Source organism: Conger conger, chromosome 8 (genome assembly GCF_963514075.1).
Source record: "Conger conger chromosome 8, fConCon1.1, whole genome shotgun sequence".
NCBI lineage: Eukaryota > Metazoa > Chordata > Actinopteri > Anguilliformes > Congridae > Conger > Conger conger.
In genome coordinates this window covers 22,701,105-22,726,033 of record NC_083767.1, presented here as the reverse complement: position 1 = coordinate 22,726,033, position 24,929 = coordinate 22,701,105, and the positions used below count along the sequence as shown (strand labels likewise).

The 24,929-nt window shown below is 40.4% G+C and overlaps 3 protein-coding genes across 10 annotated transcripts in view; 1 reads left to right on the top strand and 2 right to left on the bottom strand.

Moving 5' to 3' along the window:
• LOC133134695 (dynactin subunit 1-like) overlaps nt 1–10,691 on the bottom strand; it is a 68,068-nt gene extending 57,377 nt beyond the window's left edge. Inside the window, exon 1 of one of the 2 annotated variants that reach the window (XM_061250988.1) lies at nt 10,637–10,691. Coding sequence is in view for 1 of the 2 variants with exons in the window: in XM_061250987.1 (XP_061106971.1) it covers nt 3,058–3,093 (36 nt within the window). In the remaining variant the exon portion in view is untranslated. Of the gene's footprint in view, nt 1–3,057; nt 3,186–10,636 lie in introns of those variants that run through there. The other variant, XM_061250987.1, reaches the window with a different exon arrangement.
• On the bottom strand, nt 10,366–14,688 carry LOC133134696 (N-acetyltransferase 8-like). 2 transcript variants are annotated; one of them, XM_061250990.1, is made up of 2 exons: nt 14,669–14,688; nt 10,366–11,299 (listed from the first exon to the last, which is right to left on the bottom strand). In XM_061250990.1, the coding sequence occupies exon 2, from the start codon at nt 11,281–11,283 to the stop codon at nt 10,609–10,611; it is 675 nt and encodes a 224-aa protein (XP_061106974.1). In that variant the 5' UTR covers nt 11,284–11,299; nt 14,669–14,688; the 3' UTR covers nt 10,366–10,608. The 2 variants fall into 2 exon arrangements, with proteins under 2 accessions (XP_061106974.1, XP_061106973.1); XM_061250989.1 differs by lacking the exon at nt 14,669–14,688 and adding an exon at nt 14,140–14,662.
• A 1,012-nt stretch (nt 14,689–15,700) lies between these two features.
• LOC133134618 (major histocompatibility complex class I-related gene protein-like) lies at nt 15,701–24,633 on the top strand. Of its 6 annotated transcripts, none has more exons than XM_061250843.1 (7): nt 15,701–15,813; nt 16,240–16,992; nt 17,319–17,460; nt 19,380–19,640; nt 20,567–20,833; nt 21,053–21,343; nt 22,643–24,633. In XM_061250843.1, exons 4-7 carry the CDS (start codon nt 19,439–19,441, stop codon nt 22,855–22,857), a joined length of 975 nt encoding a protein of 324 aa, XP_061106827.1. In that variant the 5' UTR covers nt 15,701–15,813; nt 16,240–16,992; nt 17,319–17,460; nt 19,380–19,438; the 3' UTR covers nt 22,858–24,633. The 6 variants fall into 6 exon arrangements, with proteins under 6 accessions (XP_061106827.1, XP_061106826.1, XP_061106831.1 ...); XM_061250844.1 differs by having other exon boundaries at nt 15,797–15,813; nt 16,228–16,992; XM_061250846.1 differs by having other exon boundaries at nt 15,709–16,992; nt 19,426–19,640.
• The last annotated feature ends 296 nt before the right edge of the window (nt 24,634–24,929 follow it).

Genomic DNA, 24,929 nt, shown 5'->3' with positions numbered 1-24,929 from the left:
TATACCTTTTGGCATCCAATACAACCACACAAATGTGGTACCAGTTCAGATCCTGCACTATCCCAAACAGTTGGTACCTGTCACCTTTTTGTATGACTACATATTGTGAGCTGAGAATTAGAATTAGTGTTCTGAGAGTTTTGAGATATTGAGCTTCAGAGATTCCAAAGTGAATGGGATCCAAGCAGATACGACTTGTGAATGTAGCATTTCTTCATACTTTTAAACAGTATTTTTGTATAAAATGTTGCACATGTATTTAGTGCCCTATAAACCAACACATTTTTGACAACAAATCATTTTTAAAAAAAATGTCAGTTAGAACCTTATAATTCTCAGCTCACAACATGGTAAAAGTGAGGGGGGGAAATAATAATAAAAAACAATATTTAAGTCACTACAGAGACTACCATGCCTACTCTGCCAAGAGCTGCATCCAAAATGACATATAATGTACAACATACTGTATATGTATACTATAATTCAGTGTACATAAGCCGGCTTTAGTATAGGAGAAAATCTTTTCACGTTTTCTGGTATAATACACCATCATAGAAACATGCCACTTTCATCACAGTCCACATTGATGGCAGCTAGTTGATGTGAAACAGAAAACAATATTTAAAAATGTACATATAGCCATTCATTTTAGCTGCTTTCTGCTAAGCATAGTGAAAGGTAATGCTTACATTGAAATAGTTTAACTCTTTCGCTACTTTGGTTTGAACACTGTCCTCCTGGTTGCTTGGATCATCACTCTTGCCACCATTGTGTCCAGTGTTCACATACTATGAATGTAGTATGACATCCCAGTAGTTGTAGCATACTATTTTACACAATAATTGTTTCAGTCATAATTAATACAGTCTGCAGACACATAGCACTCTGCAGAACTTATGCACAATAATGGTTAAAACAGAAAAATGTCAAACTAATGACATTCCCCTAAAAAATGTGTCAGCTTTTACATGAAGAATGCAAATTCCATGAGGAGAAATATTATATTCCTCAATTCACCATCAGCCATTCAAGTGATCAATGTGATTAATGCTGTCAAAGTACCTCAGAAATATACTATTATGAGCTACAAAATTGCAATTTACACAGCACACACCTCAAAGCCATTATGAAGACAATATTAACATCCCCATTTGTCAGGGGAAGGTATGAACAACTGGGTTAGTGGGTTTTATTGCTTTGAACGCCTCAGGAAAAGGCTTTTGTGTGATATATTTAGAGCTGTCAAATTATGTATATGATTATATTGACTGCTGAGATAGAAAGTCTCAGAGTCTCGCTCCTATTCAGCCTCTGACAGTGCGTCCGACAGGGCTGCCAAGAGATGTGAAAGACATGCAGACAAAGACAAATGCAGCTCTGTACTTCCACTGCAGGGTCTGCCTGACAATGGTTGCTACAGTCTAAATACATGGACGTAATGTGTGCACATTTTGATTACAGGGGAGGGTGACTGTCATTTAATCTCCTTTCCCCTGCTAGAGTGACAACGAGGAGAACAGTTGACATTTAATCTATGCCATTAATATGCTCCAAGGCTTTCAATTTTCATTCCTACTTTTAAAACGAAATGGACAAAGTTCCTGATAACAGACACACCACCCAATGAAAGTAGAGAAACAATAAAACCCTCTATTGATTTTTCAAAGGGTTTCAATTACGGTGCCGTCAGCTTGCTGAAGTTTTGGAAACATTTGCCTTGAACGGCAATCGAGCAAACTCATTCAGACAGCACAAAACCCATGTGTATGGCTTGGAAACCAGATTTAGACTGCAAAACATGGAGGAGATGTGGATTTTCTGTCAAAACGGACAAAAAAATAACAGACAAAAAGTCTTTGTTCCAAAGAAATGTGCCCACATTATCTGCATACATTTTCAACCTGTGTGCTTCGCAAAAATGTTTTAATCTTCCGAATAGGTCCCATGATAGATATCATTACTTGTGGTATGTCATCAAACAGCAGACAACATACTGTACTGAAAACCTTAATTGCATGTGATACACATAGTATGTGTATCACATAGTATATTACATTACATTATTGGCATTTGGCAGACGCTGTTATCCAGAGCGACGTACAGTTGATTAGACTAAGCAGGAGACAATCCTCCCCTGGAGCAATGCAGGGTTAAGGGCCATGCTCAAGGGCCCAACGGCTGTGTGGATCTTATTGTGGCTACACCGGGATTAGAACCACCGACCTTGCCTGTCCCAGTCATTTACCTTAACCACTATGCACAGGACGGCCTGGTTCCAACCAACCAAAAGTAAATAGATCAAGTGGACAGTCTCAGGAAAGGTCACTTCCTATCACATGGTCCAAGTTTCCGTGACCTATCCTGGTCCAAGGCAACAGACCTCACAGTGTCTCAATCAACTTAGAGAGGCTCTGCAAAACATGGAATGAGGCCCTCAAGTATAAACAAGAGAGGAGGTGGTTTCTGCAATGTGGGATGACTCCCTCAAGGGTAAACAAGAAAGCTGAGACCAACCAAAATACACAGTTAGCCTTTGGCTAACTCCAGATAGAATCAATGTGCAATGTTTCAGTCACATGTTATATGAACAAAAAGCTCATTATGATTGCAGAAGGAAGGAAAATGTGTAGAAGAAACCATTCTGTGGAGATTTAATGTTATTTTTAATTGACTGCCTAGAACAATCGTGATAAAACTAACTGATGAAGCACCATATTGTCTTGACAACTGAAGCAGATATCTTGCACTCTATGACATTATCGGTATTTCCCCAGAGTAAAGTTGCATGTATGCACAAATCCAGTAATAGTTATAGTAGTCCTATAGAATTGAAATGTATGATTTAGCTTTTGGCAACAGACTCAGCAACTGAGCATCCTCCCACATACTCAAATGGAAATAATTCAAGTCACTTTCCATTTTCACTTCATGTGCAGAGCATGCCAACACCCATTGCCAGAAAGTCCACCGTAAAACCCAATAGTAACTGTGTCTCCTATGGTTTGAGATGCTAAGATACATATTAACTTTTGAACCACCATCACGGAGAGTACTCACCCGTGGTGTATACGAATGCCTTCTGGTCATAGACATGTTCCTCGTTGTGCTAGAGCCAATACTCTATTTTTGATGGCAACCCACTCTCTCCCTCTCCTTTTAAAGATGGGAGGGGAGGTGGGAATAGGGATGAGACAAAGCAAAAGTGGAGGAGAGGACTCTGGGTAAAGACACAATTTATGATGCTATCTAAAACCTTACTGATCCAGCCAAGGAAAATTCAAGGAGATCTACAGAAACATTTCCAACCTAAAGTAACAGGATATTTAAACTGCTTACAATGACAATGTAGATGTACACATTTCTATGTTCTGCGAAATTACAAGAAAAAAGGGTTCCAAACACAAGAAAGAATGCTGACAACATAAGGAGAAAAAAATGCAAAAAAGGAGCGAGCAATCTAATCACTTGCTATAACAACCAGAGCAATAATCAAATCATGTAATTATTCATTGAAACTCAACTTTAAGAGCCTTATATATAACCTGGACCAGGAAGTCACATTGAGATTAAAACCTCTTTTACAAATGAGAGCTAGCCAAGACAGGGTCAAATAGCAGCATAACAAAATCACAATCACAAAACCAATACAATACAGTACTATACATAAGTATGTAGGTATATACAATTCCGAGTGCATTACAATACACACAGTATGACAGAACAAAACACATGGCATTGAAATGAACACATCAGTGTTATTTAAAACAATTTCAGCTAACTGTGAGAACATCCACTATTCTTATTTTAAAATCATTTAATGAAATAAAAGAATCAAGTTTGAGCTTAGCCTGCTGCTCGTTCCAGTACCAAGGACCACTGTAAGACAAGCATGCTCTTCCATCCTCTGTACGAAAAGAGGGGACCTTGAACTGAAGCCATTTGTGCGATCTCAGGTAAGCACAGATAAAAACTTCTGATTTAGGTATGTATGGAATTTGCCTAAAATAATCTTATAAATTAAAATGTACCAGTGTTGTAGCCTACGCAATGTAAGGGATGACCAACCAGTCATGCTGTATAAAGAGCAATGATGGATAAGCTGGAGGAGGAGGCGGACCTATAAATAGTATCACCAAAGTCAAGCTGAGGCAGAAATAGGCTAGCAACTAACCGTTTTCTTGATACCATAGAGAAACAGGACTTTAGCCTGTACAAGAAACCCAGTGTAAATTTTAACTTCTTTGAAAGGTGGTCAATATGACAAATGTAGGTTATTGTCTAACCAAATACCCCGATATTTATAATGGTCTACAAATTGAATGGCGACACCGTCAGGAGTACTAACGGAGGAGGTTGGAGCCTTAGCTCACCCAGGAAGGAAGACCATGGATTTGGTTTTTGTTGAATTTAAAAGAAGTTTCAGATCGAGTAAGGCATGCTGCAAGGTGTTGAAATCTGTCAGCAGAATTGAAATGGCATCTCTGCAGTGGGGGCACAGGAATACATAATTGTATCATCTGCATACAGATGGTACTTGCAGGACTAGTCGCTTATGTTGTTAATATAAATTAAGAAAAGCAACGGGCCTAGAACTGATCCTTGTGGGACACCCTTTGTTAAAAAGACTGGGTCGGACATGACATTGCCATGTTTACCAAACTGAAAACGATACACAGATAGAACCACTTTGTCGCTTTGCTTCCGATACCAGCCCTCAGCAGATTGTTAATGAGTAACAGATGGTCCACAGTGTCAAAAGCCTTTTTAAGGTCTATAAACAAAGCAGCACAAGTAAGTTTTTTGTCTAAGGCCTCTTTGATGTCATCCATGACTTTCAAAGTGGCAGCCACAGTACTATGCCTGGACCGGAAACCAGATGCATATTGTTTAAAACAGTGTGAGTCCAAATAAGATTTCAGTTGAGAAGCAACTAGTGATTCAAAGATCTTAGAAAGGACAGAAAGATTTGAAACTGGTCTATAATTATTCATGTAAGATCGGTTACCAGCTTTAAAAAGGGGCGTGACATAAGCTTGTTTCCAAGTAGTCGGTACCTGATTAAGACCAACTGACATCTTGAAAATGTGGGTAATGGGCACTGCAATTACCAATGCAGCCGATTTCAGAAGAAAGGGGGCTAAGCCATCAGGTCTGGCAGCCATTTTAGGGTCAATAGTTTTTAATGAATGCAAGACATCACAGGCTTGAAAGTGTCCAAAGTCCAATGATAGGGCAGTGGATGAGGACCTACCCAAAGAATCCCAATACGCTGAGGATTCAGGGAGCTTGCTGATCAAAATACCACCTGCCTTCTCAAAATGACTATTAAAAGCATTTAACATATCACATTTATCTATAATTATGTCCTTACCAATATGCAACTTCTGAGGAAATTCGAAAACTTTCTTATTTTGTAAAACTTTGATTGTCTTCCAGAATTTTGAATAATTATTTAAATTGTCCTGTGTTAAAGTCAGATAGTAGTCTGATTTAGCTTTCCTGATTGAGTTGCACTGATTTCTAAAATGATGCTGGTCTTCTTTACTTTTGGTCTTTCTTACTGTTTATTTCTAATATGAATAAGCTTGGCAAGTTTGGAAAACTAAGGATTATCTCTATTCTTGATTCAGAAGTTTTGTCTTGCTAAATTGTGTTGAAAACCTGTTCAGTGAAATATTTAAAACAGTGTCTATGGACGGTAATACCATTCGATTTTAGTAGTTTGGTATTTCTCACACAGGCAATTACACAGCGATTGCTCACATAATTAGCAAAAATGCCAATTGCTGTGTACTTGTGAGCTGTATAAGTAAGCATCACATCTAACAAAGCGTCACTGTTCGGCTTTAATGAGTTAACTCTAGTAGGGCTATCGATAAGTTGAACTAGGTTTAAAGAGCTGCAGGCATGCTTAAAATTCTTATGCCTTTTCAACCAATCAAACTGACTGCTATACTATTGTTTTGAGCATGTATTAAAAATTTTCCCAACCAAATCCAAAACCCCTTAGGATTTTGGTAGAGCCGCTTCATATTGGGCTTGGAACTAATAGGTTTAAAGGACAGGATATTTGAAATGGAATGGCCTACCCACCTTTGCCAAAAAAGTACCAAAGCCCTATACTGTGAAAATGTTCCTCACAGACATACAGCAAAGCATGTATTCAAGACTACATAAGGATTACAAATCCTGACACAGCAGTTGGGTGAGCCCACAGAAGTATGGTTTCCTTAGAAAACAGCGACACCTAGTGACTAAAATTGTAATCACACAATCTCTACACAAATTGAAAAGATACTCTGTTGAATCAATTGCCAAGCTTTGTTTAGATTAATTGGATGGGTAAGGATGCACCCACTGCAGGGTATTCTTGTAAGGGCATGTGTGACATAGCCTACACTTACAGTATCAATAGCATTACATTTTTTTCACAAGGTTGCCCAGCTAATTTCAACTTGATGTAACCTGTCAGGCAAATAGGCCCAGCCTACCATAAAGCTATAGCCTGTAAGCCTGTCAAAAGACAGTAAACAGACCTTGCTGGGTTTGGGTATGAATTGCTCACTGATTCTAAAGTGAAATCAAAGCGTGAAATCAGGAGGACTGAGTAGCAGGACCAGGGTTATAGACAGCCTATTCCCATCTGACTTCTTACCCAAATTACAAACTAGTCACAACTATTCTGGAATGGTCCAGCCTGTAAGATATAATGTACTGTCAGCTCCAGAATTACTATTGATAAATATGCACAAAAAATGCTGTAAACTAAAAAATAATAGTTACAGACATATGCTCAGACCATGTGTTTTTTGTGGGATTTCAGTCCATGACCATGACCATGACTGTTTCCTAGCTGAGGCAACCAGATTTTCTGGTACTTTTTTTGAATAGTCATAGTCCAATTGATCTTAAATAGTGCCAGTAGACCACTGGCAGCAAACCAAAACATCAATGATCCAGTGCCATATTTGACAGTAGGTATGAGGTGCTTCCCCTTGTATGCATTCCAGTTTGCCACCAAACTTGTTGGTGGTGTGTATGGCCAAAACATTCACTCTCTTCCAGTCATAATTCCAATGAGGTTTGGCAAAACAAATTTGTATCAAATTTATTTTCGGATTTTTCCTTTTCTCCAAATTTGGTAGCCAATTGTACCCCGTCTGATTCAATTAGAGCTAGTATTAGATAAACTGCCCACACCCCGTCCCTCGGCAGCCCGAAGGAGAGCGACATGCTTCTTCAAGCCGTCTCGTCTCATGCTCGTGACCGTGATTCCAAGGCGCCCAAGGTGCTTTTATTGTGCAGCGATCTACTAACCTTGCCAAGTCCCTCCCTTTGGAGCAGCGAGCCAATTATGCTGCTCCATGTGAGCCGGCCAAACTTGGCTTTTGGCAGGACTGGGAATCGAACCCCGGTCCCCGGTGTGCAACTGCAGTAAACTGCAACCGCAATAAACTGCCTCCGCAAGTCTGCTGCATCTTAGCCTGTTGCGCCACCGTGGCAAGGTTTGGCAAATTTAAGATGCTTGGTTTTGCTTACTGTGCTCAGTAAGGGCTGAGCATAAAAATATCACATTACATTAATGGCATTTGGCAGAAGCTCTTATCCAGAGTGACGTACAGTTGATGTGATGTTTTACTTGACATTTGGCACCCCAGCGCCTAATGTCAAACTCTCAAGTCTTCTCAAGAAACTAAACTCTGGGCTTGTCACAATATTTTCTTATCAGCAGAAGGGGGTGCTAAAGCTATAAATAAATGTTCCAAATGTTCCAGTGGAATCAAGCATATAACATTGAAACAACGTGTGCATTGTCATGTCCAACAGAACATATTGCATCTAATTTTCTGTGCATTCAATTTTAAGCTCCTTAAGCATCATTTGTCAGCCATCTCCTGGTCACACTTTACAATAAGGCTACATGAATTGGCATTAACTAATGTTGTTCTTGACCTTAATTAATTGATGTACAAATATTAAGCATGGAATAACATTTGCATTAGTGAATGTATTTAACTACTACTAATATACTAGATACATGAATATTTATACATAAGCAAACCAAAGGATGAACTTATAATTAGTTGACCATTAACAAATATAATTACCTGTGTCTTTAAAATAATAATCTGTCCAGTCCCCTTGCTGCAGGTAAGTCATTGGCCAGATGTCCAGTATCAATGAAAAGTATCATCCTCCTTCATCCTGTGAAATCCTGCATTCATTCCTGGCATTCCTGTTTATCATCCTACATCTCCCCACAGGGAATTCTAGAATTCAAAGAATCCTCTCACATCAAATGACACAATTCCTCAGTGTGCGAATACAAAAAGCAATGTATTGTCAACATTCAAGATCAAAGAAAAATCTATTTAGCAAATTGTGTACTGTTATTTTCACTGAGGGATACCCACTTCTATTATATGTATGTGTGTAATTTGTACTGGAGGTTAAATCTAAGCCCAAGGCAAAGCCTTTCATTCTACTGCATATGGCTTTTCAGTTACATAGAATGTTCCCAAACTTCCAACCTAAACGCTTCTTGCACGGGGTTCCCTAGCATTTCCAATAAGGTGTAATGTATTTGTATTTAGGTGACGGACAGTTTAATATAGATGCGCTCACATAGCAGAATTAATATTCAGACATGCGTAAAACATCAAGTGAGCATTTGTGTTGGACTTGCACCCATCATTTAACTTGCTGACAGCACTAATCACACAAATGCATGTTCCTTACAAATGGAGCACCATTTGAAAGGGAAATAAACAGGCTTTCCAACGGTATAAAATGTATTGCCAAGAAGCAAACAGAGAAATAATCTACCAAACACAAATTTCCTAACTTTTTGTTCAATGTTAATTTATCAAGCAGCTCACACTTTCTCTTTGGTAAGAAATATTCTTTGGTAATTCTCAAGTGTGTCTTTTCAACAAACACAGGTGCCTCAAATGAAAAGATTATGATGATGTCATCAATCATCAAACTTGCAAAGAGGAAGAACCAATCAGCTTTTGAAAAATCTGTGTTCTGTTGATTTAAAATACATTGTTGGCTTAGCAAAATGGATACAAAAAGAAAACCAAATTGGGCTGTGGAAGAAACTGTGACGTTGGATGAAACAAAAAAAAAAGACACACTTAGCCCCACAATTAAGAGTCAAGATACAAAAAGAGGCATGGAGGCAGACTGCAAACAATAAAATGGCAGCCCCTTTGCAATTCGGAATAAAATATTTCTAGAAAGCAACTTCTGGCGCAGGTTCATACACTACATTATTTAATAAACCTGTAAGCACAGTGGCTGTGGTAGTGCTCTGCATCCTGGGAGAAAACAATAAGTTTATGACTGTCAGGATGCTGGATTACTCAAACTGCAGTTAAACATATTAAAGTTGGTATTCAATTATAAAAGAACAACTCCAAATGAAATAATTCACTCAAAATTGTTGAGTATTTACTCAATACTCAGAATTATTTTCTTGCTGGACAATCACACAAAAAACAAACTTAAAATTAAAATGTAATGTTCTCCAGTAATGCAGATAGTGCAGGTAGAGTAACTCCAAACACCACTGCTTTCAGGCCCATCTAGTATTGCCTCACCAACAGCAAGCTTTGAGAAACTGCCCCTTGGCCTACTCCTATGAAAGTTAATAGACCTCTGGAGCTCACTTAAACACCTGTTAAAGAGTATTTTTAGGTCTGGAGAAATTTGATAAGTGAATTGTTTACTGGGCACTAAATATATGTGTGATGTTTTACACAAAAAGAAAAGAAAAAAGGTTGCATCTGCTTGGCGGTAATTCACTTTGGAATCTTTGAAGCTCAATATCGTAAAGCACTCAGAAAGCAGATAGACCCTTGTAATTACAAGGCCACAAGTAGTATCATTTGCAAATGTATACATCATAACACAGTCAGTGTGATCTACAGTTGTTTGTGTACGAAAAATATTATTGAGGTGACAAAATTCTACCTTCTGTGAAAAACAAAATGCACCCTATGGTCCAGTAGCGTGTAGAACCCTTTTGCAGGAATAACCTTAAGTAATCCTTTTTGGAATGAGATTATTAATCTATTACATTGCATCAAAGGGATTCTAGTCCATACCTACTTGCAAAACTATATCTAGAATATTCTTTGGAAATGGTTTTATAACCCTTCTAAAACTGTTAAAGCCTCTGGTAGGACTTCAATTAATCTTGAACACTTGTATGGATGGTTGTAACTACCTTCTAATTGGTGTCTTACTGTAATTGATACAGTATGGAAGCAGTAAGGGAGCACTTACTTTTTCAGTGCTATGAGTTAAATGAGATTAAATTTACAGACTATTAAGACTTGGCGAGTAACTTTCGTCCAAACATGTAAAATCAGGTTTTATTTAGAGTTAACTGTGCTTACAGTTTCACAGGGTATTTTTGTACCTTCCAGAAATTTTCAGACTGAGGTGTGAATTGTAATTCCTGAATCCCAATGGGAATGTTAATCCAAGGGGGAATCCCAAACCTGACATATGTGAAACTGCATTCAGCCAATATTATAACCATCAAGAGCTTCTCGTTCATTAAGTTTCAGCGTTGCCATTTTCACAATGACAGATTCCTCATCCATCGCCCTCGATCAGCTTGTACCTGTACTCAATGAGGGTGAAGTTCAGGAGCTTAGCCAGAAGCTCCGGAACAACAGACTCCCCCACCCTTCTGTATCCCACACCCTCGTATAGCTTCTGAGCGTCCGCCTGGACCACCGAGGTGTAGAGAAGGACTTGGCGGTAGCCCTTGTCCCTGCCAAACTCGGCCACCGATCGGCAGAGGGATTTGCCGATGCCCAGGCCCCTGTGGCTCCTGCGGACGGCCATGCGCTTCAGCTCCAGGCACTCTTTGCCCGCATGCTTCCTGGAGGGCAGGCAGGCTACAGTGCCCACCACCAGGCCCTCGCTCTCAGCCACCCAGAAACAGGAGTCCACCCCCTCCATGTAGGCCTTGCGGACGCAGTCCAGCCCTCCCTTGTGGCATGCCTCTATGTAGAGGGTGAAGGAGTAGTCCACCAGCTGCCGAGCTCCGGCCAGAATGAGCGTGACGGCTAGCACAGGCAGGAGCATGGACCCCGAGCTGGCCAGTAGGGTGCAGAACACGCAGGCCAAGGTGGCTTGGACGACGGGCTGTCTGAGCATGTGCAGGAAGGCGGAGGGAATGTGCTCGCTCATGGCAATTATGAAAGTCTCCTTCACTGCCTCCTGGTCCTCATCCCGATACCTTCGAATCTGAAACTCAGCCATGGCTGTGGAGCTGCTCCTTAAACGCAGAGGACAAGAGGGGTAACAACTTTCTGGCACGCTTTCTGATGATCTTAGTACAAAATTTTACATGTTTCTTTTGCTTACAGTATACAGGTGCATCTCAAAAAATTTGTATATCGTAATTTAATTCAAAAAGTGAAACTTTCATATATTATAGATTTATAGATTTTTTAAATGAAAATAAAAAATATTAGAATATTACATAAGACCAATCAAAAAAGGATTTATAATAAAGAAATGTCAACCTTCTAAAAAGTATAGTAATTTATGCACTCAATACTTGGTCGGGGCTCCTTTTTCACAAATTACTGCATCAAGGAGGCAATCAGCCTGTGGCACTGTTGAGGTGTTATGGAAGCTCAGGTTTCTTTGATAGCGGCATTCAGCTCGTCTGTATTGTTGGGTCTGGTGTCTCATCTTCCTCTTGACAAGGTTCAGTTCAGGCAAGTTGGCTGGCCAATCAAGCACACCAATACCATGATCAGCAAACCAGTTACTAGTGGTTTTGGCACTGTGGGCAAGTGCAAAGTCCTGCTGGAAAAGGAAATCAGCATCTCCATAAAGCTTGTCAGCAGACGGAAGCTCTAAAGTGCTCTAAAATCTCCTGGTGGACGTTTGCATTGACTCTGGACTTGATAAAACACAGTAGACCAACAGCAGCAGATGACATGGCACCCCAAATGGCACCCACAAGTCCACTCCTTGTGAAGCTCCCCCAAGTCCTTGAATCGGCTTTGCTTGACAATCCTCTCAAGGCTGCGGTCATCCCTGTTTCTTGTGCACCTCTTCCTTCCAGTCAACTTTCCATTAATATGCTTTGATACAGCAATCGGCCAACAGGCAGCCCTTTCAGCAATGACCTTATGTGGCTCACCCTCCTAGTAGAGGGTGTCAACGAGTGTCTTATGGACAACTGTCAAGTCAGCAGTCTTCCCCATGATTGCCAACCAAGTATTGAGTTCATAAATGAACATACTTTTGAGGTCGACATTTCTGTATCATAAATCCTTTTTTATGTAATATCTAATATTTTGAGATACTGGATTTTTTATTTTCATGTAAGCCATAATAATCAAGATTAAAACAAAAAAAGGCTTGAAATATTTCACTTTATGTGCAATGAGTCTAGAATATATCAAAGTTCTACTTTTTGAATGATATTCCGAAAAAAAAAAAAAAAAAAAAACTTTTCCACGATATTCACATTTTTTTTAGATGCACCTGTAGTGCCATAAATAAATTCCAACATGAAGAAATACACCCCTATACTAAGAAAAGCTCCAACAGCCACACGTTAAAAAGACTCACTTTTGCCACATTGGGAATGTAACACTGAGGCTTGAAGATGTAAGGTTATCAGTTGGTGATTACAATAATGTAACAGAAACAACCTCTGAGCCTAAACCACGGCACCAGAGCAAAACCCTGGGTATTCTGGATTGCTGTAAACCACACAGATACACTGAAGACAAGTTTGAGGTCAAAAGACGTACATGAATTTCAGCTTTTATTTCCTGGTATTTTCATCAAGATTTGCTACATATCTTCAAACATATCACCTTTCCAGACCACCCAATTTCTAGATGAGCAAAAGTATTGGAACAAGTGTTTCCCAGATGTGTCCTGTTAAAGATTGATTGGATAAACAATAAATAGTTCTGAATGTCTACTCTTAGCTTTAGCTCTTAGATTTTGTAAAAATGAAGTGAAAAATCAATCAGAGCCATTGCACAAACATTGGGGATAGCTTGTACAACAACATGGAATATCCTGAAAAATACACTGCAAGCACAACAAAGGAATTCATTACGGAGAAACAGCGGTAGGTTTTTGATGGGCCAAGTCAATCACCAGACCTTAGCCTAATTGAGTATAAAAAGCAAACCACAACTGAAAGACGCTGCAGTAAAAGCCTGGAAAAGCATCACACAATAAGAATGCAACAGTTTTGTGTTGTCAATGGGTCACAGACTTGATGCAGTTTTTGAAAGCAAGGGATATGCTATGAAATATTAAGTGTTATTTACTTTCATTTACTTAAATACTCTCTGTTCCAGTACTTCTGCTCACCTAAATGTTGGGTGATCTGATACCAAAGGTGCTATGTTCTAAGTAGTTTATTACATCTAGGTGTAAATACCAGTAAATGAAAGCTGAAATTCTGAACTCTCGTCTCATGTTTTAAATGTCTTTACTGTTAAACAATTAAGTGTAGTAGAAGTAGTTATGTAACACTTTTATTGTACAGAGTCTATTGAGTGTGATTTTGTGTCAGTGTGAATGTAAAACAGGACACTGCTGTAAAAGCATGCAATGCTCAGTCAACCTAGCCTGTATAAGGTTAAATAAAAAATACAGTATATACTCCCGAAGTATTTGGCCAGTGGTACAAGTTATTTTGGCTCCGTACTCCAGCACATTGGACTTGAAATGAAACAATGTTTCAGCTTTGTTTGAGGTTATTTACATCCATATCCGGTGATGCTTGTAGGAATTAGCTACATCGCTTTTATACATAGTTCCTCTCCATTTTATCGGACCAAAAGTAATTGGACAGTTGCCTTCTCAGATGCGAACTGCTGTAACTAGCTAATTATTTTCCATTACGGTCATAATTCAAACGAAAAATTGTCATGTGCCGTTCTGATATGAATTAAAAACACCAGTGCAGGTTATATTTCATTCTGATAGCTAATGTATGTATACTTATCTGCCATTGGAACCTTAAGTACCGGTTATTAGTTAATTTAGACAGTGGCACTGCGCCAGATAATCTCCTAAATCCACAAACGTATGCACCATCCTACATATTTGCTTGTGTGACCATTAAATTACCTTGGGTACAGAAGGCGCGTAGATCCAAAAAGTTGAGCGAAGTTTCCCAGTCACAGCTGTAACATTAATTTTCCTGTTCAGTAGCCTAGCTAACGTTAGTTATTATTTAACAAGGCTGGAATGCCCATGGATTTATCAAGTGGCTCTGGGAACTAAAACTAACGTTAGCCGAACAATTTAGTGTCCTTGGGATCCGTTATATAGAGCATAGCTAACGTTACTGATTAGTTCAATTTAGCCTAAGGCTGCTGTTCATTTAAAAGAAACAAACGAGTAACCTTTGCTGTAGCTACGTTAGCTACCAATAATACGATGGAGATCGTGGTTTATCTGCGTTAGCTAGCTAGTAATAACCAATGCTGTAGCTAACGTTACGAATAAAAATAGAAAATCATCATGAGCCTAACTAGTGTAGCTAATACTAACCTAGCCTGCGCTAGACTTGCAGTATTCATATAACTTTCAAAGTCGATATGATTGTTCTCAGTTATTTTGGTTATTAGTTATTTCCTTAGCAGCGTGAACCTACCGGCAACAAGGATTTTTTTCGTGAGGTAAACCATTTCAAAATAAAAGTACAAACGCTAAAACCAATGGAATTAAGGGATCCTAGTTATGTTTTCAGAAAATATATAAACCTAGCAACACTAAAGGCCTAACAACTTACATTTTGAACGTAGAAATTGCAAAACTATTACTTTTATTTCAGAAAAAGAATGGTACTGTAGGGTGGATTCCATACTGCCCATTCCAGGACCTCTGTGTGCGGCACTCTGTCCTTCCAAGTGATGCCAAAGATCGTCTGAAGGCATCTTAGATGGAAGGCCTCCAGGCTTCTGAGATGGTGGCTGTAAATGCTCCATGCCTCACATCCATACAGTAAGGTTGAGATGCAGACTGCCCACTAAACAAGTATTTTGGTGTGGAGGTTGAGTTTGCTGTTCAGGAAAACCCTTTTCCTCAGACGACCAAAATATGCTGAGGCTTGTTTGAACAAAACAAACACAGTCATTGTTTCCTGGTTTTGGTTGATTACCCAATGCAATATGAAAAATGTAAAAACATCTGTTTTTCCTTTCCTTTCAATCGCCATTGAGGAATAGAAAAATGAAAAATATAACAGAAATGTTATTTCTGCGATTGTAACCCAAATGAAATAGCAAACGAATACACAGTAATACCTTGCATAATAATTTTAATAGTAACATTTTAATGTTTATTTAATTTCTGTTTCCTAGTTGAGGTTTTCACAAAATGGTTGACGTGATGCATGTATTTCTCCCTCCCCTTTAATTGAGTTAATTTCATGTAGGCTACAACTGTTGTATTGGATGTAGTATAATACTTTTCCATTTCTACATTTTAAAATGTTCCATGGTGTCATTGTGGCAATTAAACATATAGAAACAAGCTGGAACCTGGAATTACATGTAATTTATAAGTTCTGTTCTAGCAGAAAAGGAATAGGTCTTTTCAATCAATCAATAATCAATTCCATTAGATTCAACATGACACTGTTTTAATCGTTGGGACTTTTAATTTGAAAACGTCATAGTCTCGCGAGTTTTCGAAAGCTTCAGACTGCACTGCGTTGACAGAAACGAAAAGAACATAACGGAATGGCTTTATTTCCCATACTAACTCTACTTTATTTAGTGAAGGCGGTATGTCCAGGTATGTAACGTGTACATAATACGTTTGTGTAATTGATTAGCGGCGATTTGCAGATATGCTTGAAGATCAAGCTAATTTAGAAAAGGCATGAGATTGGTTAACATGTAGGCCTACTTTCTTTCACAGTCTTGCCTTTTAAATAATGTCTTAACCACACTTGCATGCAAAACACGAAAATCGCCAGCCTCGTCGCTTCGCCGTTCTGGGATATTTAATTGAATCCTCAGCAGCCTGCCCAGTGGTACATGTTGTTTGAAGTAGACCACGATAGTTACAGTATGGTACTGTCAGTACCCACAGCAGGTATTAATGCACTGTGTGTTGGTAGCCTTGTCAGTTCCTAGGTCAAGATAATGTTCTCTGTGCTTCTGTGAATTTCCTTTCTTTGTGGATCTTAACACTTATGATTTGAAGGCTTTTTTCCAGGTGGTCAAAACCCCCCTCATAAAGCAAATGACAACATGCAAAAACGTAATGATTTACGTAACCTATAATCTATACAGCGTATAATGTTTATAATACATGTTAACTGTCCGGTTAGTCTATACAAAAATATTGTTTATTATTTCATTTCAAATCCAATATGCTGGAGTACAGAGACAAAACAACAGATATTGTGGAGGCCTACTTATAGACTGCACTGCACCCTCATCTACATGACATTACATTAATGGCATTTGGCAGACGTTCTTATCCAGAGCGACATACAACAAAGTGCAAAGTGCATACCCATAACCAGGGATAAGTGCGCTGAAAGACCCTAGAGGGAAGCACAATTTCAACTGCTATCTGCACAACAAATATAAGGACTATTTGATCTTTTTTTTTTTCCGTAATACCGCAACACGCAAATGTATGAACAAACCCCTTACCTAGCCAAAGTAAACATCCTGATACACAAGTAAATCACAGAAAGACAGCAGTTAAGGTTTACGGGGAAGTAGGGAGGGATAGGGAGAGGTGCTGCTTGAAGAGGTGCGTCTTCAGTTTGTGCTTGAAGATGGGAAGAGATTCTACTGTTCTGACCTCAACGGGGAGTTCGTTCCACCACCGTGGAGCCAGAACAGACAGTAGTGGTGAGCGTGAGGTGGAAGTTTGGAGAGGGGCAGGTGCCAAGCAGCCTGTGGAGGCCGAACGAAGAGGTCTGGCAGGGGTGTAGGGTCTGATGATTTTTTGGAGGTAAGCTGGGGCAGACCCCTTAACTGCTTGGAAGGCTAGCACCAATGTTTTGAATTTGATGCAAGCCATGACAGGCTGCCAGTGGAGGGAAGTAAGCAGGGGGGTGACATGGCTCGCATCAAATTCAAAACATTGGTGCTAAACATCCTGATACACAAGTAAATGTGACAACAAGACAACGGTCTGATGATTTTTTGGAGATAAGCTGGGGCAGACCCCTTAACTGCTTGGAAGGCTAGCACCAATGTTTTGAATTTGATGCGAGCCATGACAGGCTGCCAGTGGAGGGAAGTAAGCAGGGGGGTGACATGTGAGTGTTTGGGTAGGTTGAAGACCTGATGAGCTGCTGCATTCTGGATAAGTTGGAGGGGTCTGATGGCGGACGCTGGGAGGCCAGCCAAGAAGGAGTTGCAGTAGTCCAGGCAGGACAAAACCATCGGTTGGACCAGGAGCTGAGTTGAATAGGAGGTGAGAAAGGGGCAGATTCTCCGTATGTTGTATAGGAAGAACCTGCATGACCGGGTCACCGCCGAAATGTTGTCGGAGAGGGACAGTCTGCTGTCCATCACCATGCAGAGGTTCCTTGCACAGGGTGATGGCGTCAGTGTGGTATCCCCTAGGGAAATGGAGAGATCCAGATGGGGAGAGGTAATGGCAGGGATGAATATCATTTCAGTCTTACCTGGGTTGAGCTTTAGATGGTGGTGTCCTTCCAGGTCTGGATGTCACTCAGAGATACAGGCAAGCAGAGATACAGGCTGAAACCTGTGTATCGGTTTCATCGGAGGAGAGAGATGAAAGGAGGGTGGCAGATGCAGAGTCAGTGGGGAGTTAGGAGAAGGATTCAAGAAGGGGGAGTGAGGTGGGCTGAGGAAGTGTTGGTGAAATTAAAAGACCAGTACCACCGCCACGGCCAGATGGCCGGGGAGTGTGAGAGAAGGAGACGGAGGATGAGAGGGCAGGAGTGGCGGTGTTGTCAGGTGTGATCCAGGTCTCAGTTAGGGCAAGGAATTGTAGGGACTGGAGGGAGGCATATGCAGGGATGAAGTCAGCCTTCCGAGTGGCAGACTGGCAGTTCCGTAGTCCCCCTGTGACTGCAAAGTCCTCACAGGGGGTCAGCAGGGTGTAGCTGAGGTTGGAGGGGTTCTGACGCCGTGGAGGCCCATGTCACAGGGGGTGTCTTGGAGGCAGAGAGCAGACTGGGATGGGGTAAAACATAACAAATTGGGACGGTGCAACGCAAGCGTAGCTCTGAGCCCACCTATTTCAGTTGGCTAAAATCGCTTACAAGGAATAACAAATCAAGATTAATCTACTGACAAATTCCAGTGCTTTAAAACAAATATTCAATCACTTAACAGGTATGCACACAGCGATAAAAACAAACTAGCTCAGCCCTAACCTCAGCTGTTCAAAATAGCAATTTAAAAATCTACTTTTGCATCTAATGGAACGGCCCGCAGCGATACCAACACACCTGACTAAATTTTACTTTACTTTTTTAATTTTACAATATGATGTTTGGTAGATCGGCAACTTTATCTGTCGGTGACGACTGCAGTTAAGAAAAAAAACGTAATAACGAGAGTGCATTGGTTTTTCATTTTTGGAATGAAAATGAAATGAATTATCCCAAACGTACCAGGTTGCAAGACTTAATATAATTTCTTCAGTTCATCAAGTTCACACACTGGATACCAACCAAGGGGCGGCCTGTAGCGTAGTGGTTAAGGTAAATGACTGGGACATGCAAGGTCGGTGGTTCTAATCCCGGTGTAGCCACAATAAGATCCGCACAGCCGTTGGGCTCTTGAGCAAGGCCCTTAACCCTGCATTGCTCCAGGGGAGGATTGTCTCCTGCTTAGTCTCATCAACTGTACGTCGCTGTGGATAAGAGCGTCTGCCAAATGTCAATAATGTAATGTAATGTACCAACCAAGAGCTGTGAACTGCCCCTTGAATATGTAGAGCTAGAAATTGCATAGTGCATGATCACTTTTGCTTATAAAATGCCTCAGCCTTTTACAATTCAAATAATCAAATAGTAAGCCATTTTAAAATTATAAATATTTTAAATTTACCATTATGTGCATTTTTCCGTCACATCTTTGAGGGGGTTGGGGGTTCCCTTTGAAAACAGTCTGAACCATTTATGTCCATTTTGTATTGGTTTTTCAAGGTGGTTTGCAATCTGCCATTGGGCAAATGGAATTATGGAATTTTATGTTAACATTTTTTGTTTTGTTCTGTAATGCAGCATGTAAGGGCATTTACCCGTATGCTCTTGAGCTCTTTCTGCTAAGTGTACAAGTTGTACAATTCAGAATAAATAACACAGGGAAAGAAAATGGCAAACATTTTTTCTAATTTAATGTTTTGACATGCAGGAACTCACTCCCTTTGGTACTTTGTCACGTTTACTGCGGGCCCAAGCCCCTTTCCAGAGATGGTGCTTCTGGGCATGGTGGATGATATTTTGGTGGAGCAATATGACAGCGTTTCCAAGAAGATGTCTCCACAGCAGGACTGGCAGAAGGAAGAGGACAGTGTGGCCTACGCAGAGATGAAACGCATTGGCATCGCAGACATCACTGATAGCCTCAAAGCCAGACTTCAATACATGAGAGAGCATTTTAATCACAGTGTTAGTAAGTGCATTGTGACATTGATACACACTCATTAGGCTTCCACAGTTATGAAACAGGTTATTACCAGAAAAAATGATAACAGATGAGGAGTGCATGGACTTCAGATTCAGGCTCTGTGAATGTATAGGGGGAATCGTGGTCCATTGGCATGGCACACATGGGCCAGAGCGAGCCACAACCACTTAAATAGTATCCTGACCCTATTATTTTGCAGGGCTCCAGACTGTAACTCCCACCGTTTTTCCTGGCGGCGTGAGTGATTTGTTGCTCCGGTGTGACTATAAAATGCATTCAATTTTTTCATGCATAAAAACTGCACAATAATTTAAATATGTGATTACTGTGATTGCAATTAGTGTGATATTTATTCAGTCAATCGTGTGGCAGCAACTAAATGAATGAAGGCATGCAGACGCGGTCAAAACGTTCAGCTGTTTTAAGACCAAATGTCAGAATTGGGAAGAAATGTGACTTTGACCATGAAATTATTGTCACGCACAACAGTCTCTAGAGTTTGCAGAGAATGGTGTGAAAAAACAAAAAAACATCCAGTGAACAGCAGTTCTGCGGGCAAAAACACACTGTTAATGAGAAGGGCCAGAGTGGTCTAATGTGACAGGAAGGTGATAGTAAAGCAAATTACCACATATTACAACAGTGGTATGCAGAAGAGCTGAACACACAACGTGGCAAAGTGGATAGGCTACATCAGCAGAAGACCAATAAGTCTCAAAAAGTGCTCACTGAGTGTATACACTGTATATACAGTGCCTTCCTGATTTCCAGTTTAGTAGCCTTTGTGATGAAAGCTCCAACCATCCTTTCCCCAATAATGAACCCTCTTTCAAAGTCATAATTGGATGGTAATACCTCATTTATATCTCTATGATACTGATGTCCTTGTCGATTTGTGTTATTTGTTTCAGCACTCCACACATACCAGAGATTCGCTGGGTGTGAGCTGGATGATGACGGCACTGAGAGATTCAAAGCACAGGACGCCTACAATGGGAAGGATGTGCTCTCTTTCGATACACAGGCTGCCACCTGGAGTACTCCTTTCCCAGAAATGCAGAAGGACTCATGGGTGGTGCAAACCTATAAAGGCCTAAGTTATCATGTTTACCAATCCTTGTGCGTACGCCTTTTGAAGAGCTTCCTTCAACAGGGAGGGAGTATACTGAAACGACGAGGTATGCCTTTACTACACAATCAATTCACCATTAAGTGACAGTTAAATATTAATACAGTACTTTTTTAATCAACCTTGGCATTACTCTTTTAGTTCATAATAAAGCATGCTAAAAATAAATTAAATGGCAATTAATGTTCTATAAAATTCCATCTGTAATGTGTGTGTGTGTAGTAAATGGCATAATGGCTACAACACTGCTCCACTCTGCTCCCGCCAGTGAAACCCAAGATTAGAGTTTTGCAGAAACAAGTTGGCAGTGCTGGTGCTGTAGAAGTAACCTGTCTGGCGACGGGATTCTACCCTCGACACATCGAGCTGACCTTGCAGAGGGATAACCAGCCTGTTCAGGAGCAGGAGCTGATCAGAGGCGATATTCTGCCAAATTGTGACGGGACGTACCAACAGAGGATGAGCCTGAGTGTCAGTGCTGAAGAGCTGAGAGTGGGACACCGCTACACCTGTGGTGTTAGACATGTCAGCATGGACAACAAGCTGGATATCTCCTGGGGTAAGACAATCAGGCCATCACAAGGAATGTTTTGTTGTTTCATATACCTATATGTACAGCAAAGTACTGTGCAAAAGTCTTGGCCAGTCCCCACCGGGTCCGGCAAAACTGTCCTAGGCACCATAGATGTTTGCCGGACCCGGTAGGGACTGGCCTACATTCATCTTTGTCTCAGTATCTTTTGATTGCCTTTGGAGTCTGTTATTGATATTTATCAACATGAGGACCAGAGTTGTGCCAATGCACATCAAGGAAGCCATGATGAGGCTGAGAAATAAGAAAAACAATAGTCAGAGACATAGGCCAAACTATAGCCTGTTTGGAACATCATCAGGAAGAAAGAGAGCATTGGTGTATGTGTGGGATCATTGCCTTGCTGTGGGATGAAGCACCATCCAATGAGTTTGGAAGCATTTGAGTGAAGTTGAGCAGATAAGATGCTTCTGTACAATTCAGAATTAATTCTGCTGCTGCTGCTATCAATAGTTACATTATCAGTGAAGGTGAGTAGCCACTTGTGCCCAAACTATAAAACCCCCACCACCATGTTTCATGAGGGGTGGTGCTTTAATTCTGGGGTGTTTCTTTTTGGCTCCTCACTTTGCTCTTGCCATCACGCTGATACAAGTCAACCATGGCTTCATCTGTCCCTAAGACCTTTTTCCAGAACTATGCGGGCTGTTTTTGATACTATTTATCAAACTGCAACCTGGTCAGAGTGGTTTGCAACTTGCAGTGTAGCCTCTCTAGATCTGTTTGTGGAATTGTCACTACCAAATCCACTTATTGGTCTCCAGCCTCCTGAAGAGTGTTTCGGATCTGTAGGAGAGGTGTTTGGGGGGGTTTTCTTCATTATGACAAGAATTCTTGGGTCATGAACAGTAGAGGTCTTCCTTGGCCTACCTGTCCTGATGCGATTGATGAGCTCACCAATGCATATATACATATTGAACATATTGATTTTGGTAAGCCTATTGCTTGACCTATGTCTCTGCCTGTTTTTTCTTATTTCTCAGCCTCATAATTGCTTCCGTGACTCTCATTGGCGCACCTGTTGTCCTCATGTTGACACATGCCAATAACAGCCTCTAAAGGCAATCAAAAGCCTAAAAGTCAAGATCCTGAAGGGATCCTGCACGAAGAAAGTGATTGAATACACCTGACTAATTAGAAACTGCTAAGAAGCCAACTTTCCAATTACTTTTGGTAATTGTATGGATTTGTATAAATTGTATAAATTTCACTGTTAAATCCAATATCACTAATCTCTCTTGTAAATGTCATTGGCTGTTTCTGCAGACCCCCCTCAGAAGCCAAGAATTGGTCTGATCTCAGGCACAGTGGTCACAGCTCTGATCATTGTCCTTTCCATCATCATCATCATCCTCATCCGGAAGAAGAGGAAGAACAATGTGCGAGAAAAGCGCAGGTCTGAGAAAACTGAGGAAGAGATTGAGGAAGAGAGTGCAATCAATGTGGACGGATGTGAGGAGATGGAAAAACAGGAAGACTGAAAGCAAGGTTGAAAAATGGCCTGCAAGTGCTCATGAACAAGAGAGGGTGTCCTACTTTTCAACCCCTTCACTTTTCAAAGCTTCTTTTTTGAGGACCTATTACCCAGCATTACTGTCGTAGCATACAGTATGTTTCACATTTTTTCATCTTTACAAGTGAATGCAAACAAAAGACATTTCAACTCCCTTTCACATTTAACCAAACTTTCAGTACATGCAGTGAGTTTTTGAGAACAGCATTTGTGCTTTAACTCAACCAGCCTATTAAGGATTCCAACTACAAGTGTCAGAAAAGATTAGTACAGTGGTGTGCAAAAATGTGGGCACCCCTGGTTTAAATGTTACAATGAATCTGCAAACCTGAAATCTAAATGGGACAGAGTTAATCGAGACCTTTCTGCAAATTTTAAAGCAAGATTGCTTTTTAGGTTTATCCTGTTTATAAATTATAAAAAAGGAAAAGGGCCCTGTGTCATTGTTTGAGAACACTTTTGGATTATTCTTTGTTACTTTTTAAAAAGATAATTACTAAGGGGGGCGGCACGGATGGTGCGGTGGGTAGCACTGCTGCCTCACAGCAAGGAGGTCCTGGGTTCAAATCCCAGTCGGCCGGGGCCTCTCTGTGCGGAGTTTGCATGTTCTCCCCGTGTCTGCGTGGGTTTCCTCCGGGTACTCCGGTTTCCTCCCACAGTCCAAAGACATGCAGGTTAGGCTGATTGGAGAGTCTAAATTGCCCGTAGGTATGAGTGTGTGAGTGAATGGTGTGTGTGCCCTGCGATGGACTGGCGACCTGTCCAGGGTGTATTCCTGCCTTTCGCCCAATGTATGCTGGGACAGGCTCCAGCCCCCTGAACAACAGGGTTGTTCAGGATAAGCGGGTTAAGATAATGGAATGGAATAATTACTAAGGCCCAGGTGATTTACTCGATAGGGCTTCAATGAGTTAGGTAATTATCATTCCAGGCTGAACTTTTTATTCTGAAGTAACTCCATGCCAAGTATCCACCTGCAGTGACTGTTTTGTCTGGTGTTAACAACTGGCCCTGGCTCCCACTCTCCGCATTTCCACTTCCCTGTCACAAATCCTGTCTCTTCTGGCTCCACCGTTGATGTAATACCCATTTCCTACCTTCCACTTCTTCTGTTGAAAACCACCAAAGATGTGTTCTCTGTGCACTGGAGTTTGTTATGATTTTATTTTTGATATATATATATATATTGCACTTAGTTTAACAACATTTTCAATTTTGTGTTTTGTCTTGTTTGGCAGATTTCCTTTTTGTCATTTTTCTGTAATATACCTTGACACGTTTCACCGTTGCAAATATTTTACAAATCCGTTAAAATTTAGAAACAAAGTGTTGAAACTGGTTCAGTTGTGTCCTTTATTTCAAGAAAATAGTTTTGCAACCTACAGAAACAGAGAAAGGATTTGAGATTAAACCTGTTAACCTGTTTCCAAGCACAAGCTTTAAAATGGCATACCCAAAATAAAATGGTTACTATTCTTGAACACTTTTGCCTACAAGAGTTAGAATTACTCAAAATATTACTAACAAAGTTTGAGAAACTCAAACACAGTGGGAGTGGAAGCTTTTTTTTCTCACTGAAAGGATTTTCTGTTTTTGATTGATTGGATACAGTGTACAACTGTGGCTGTGCCTGGTGTTGGTGATGACAATATCACCAAAAATAAGCATTCTGCATTGTTTTTTCTCGGCCGGTTTCCATTTGGATATACAAATCTACAATACAATAAAGCATGCAAAAATTGAAGGGGTCTGAATACTTTCTGAAGCCACTGTAAATGAATTCCTATTCATATTCATTCTGTACATACAGAATCATGTAAAACATGTCTGATGTGACAAAGCATGTTGCTATACCATGGGGTCAGGGATTGATGGGGCCATTCTCTGAGAAACTTGAAAACTCCAGTGGTTACGTAAGGTACTGCAGTTTTGTAAGCTGCATCTGGTACCAAAAATCGAATTTCCCTCTTGAAGTCCATTCAAAACTAGAAAATTTACCCTGGCCAAATTATATTATTTTAGACAGTATTTTTGAATTGG

Excerpts from the sequence above, each read along its gene's own strand:
- LOC133134696 (XM_061250990.1), bottom strand. The coding sequence starts at position 11,283 with ATGGCTGAGTTTCAGATTCGAAGGTATCGGGATGAGGACCAGGAGGCA.
- LOC133134618 (XM_061250842.1), top strand. The coding sequence starts at position 15,759 with ATGGCTTTATTTCCCATACTAACTCTACTTTATTTAGTGAAGGCGGTA. Across the intron at positions 20,834-21,052 it reads GAGTATACTGAAACGACGAG|TGAAACCCAAGATTAGAGTT; the intron begins GTATGCCTTTAC and ends TGCTCCCGCCAG. Across the intron at positions 21,344-22,642 it reads CAAGCTGGATATCTCCTGGG|ACCCCCCTCAGAAGCCAAGA; the intron begins GTAAGACAATCA and ends CTGTTTCTGCAG.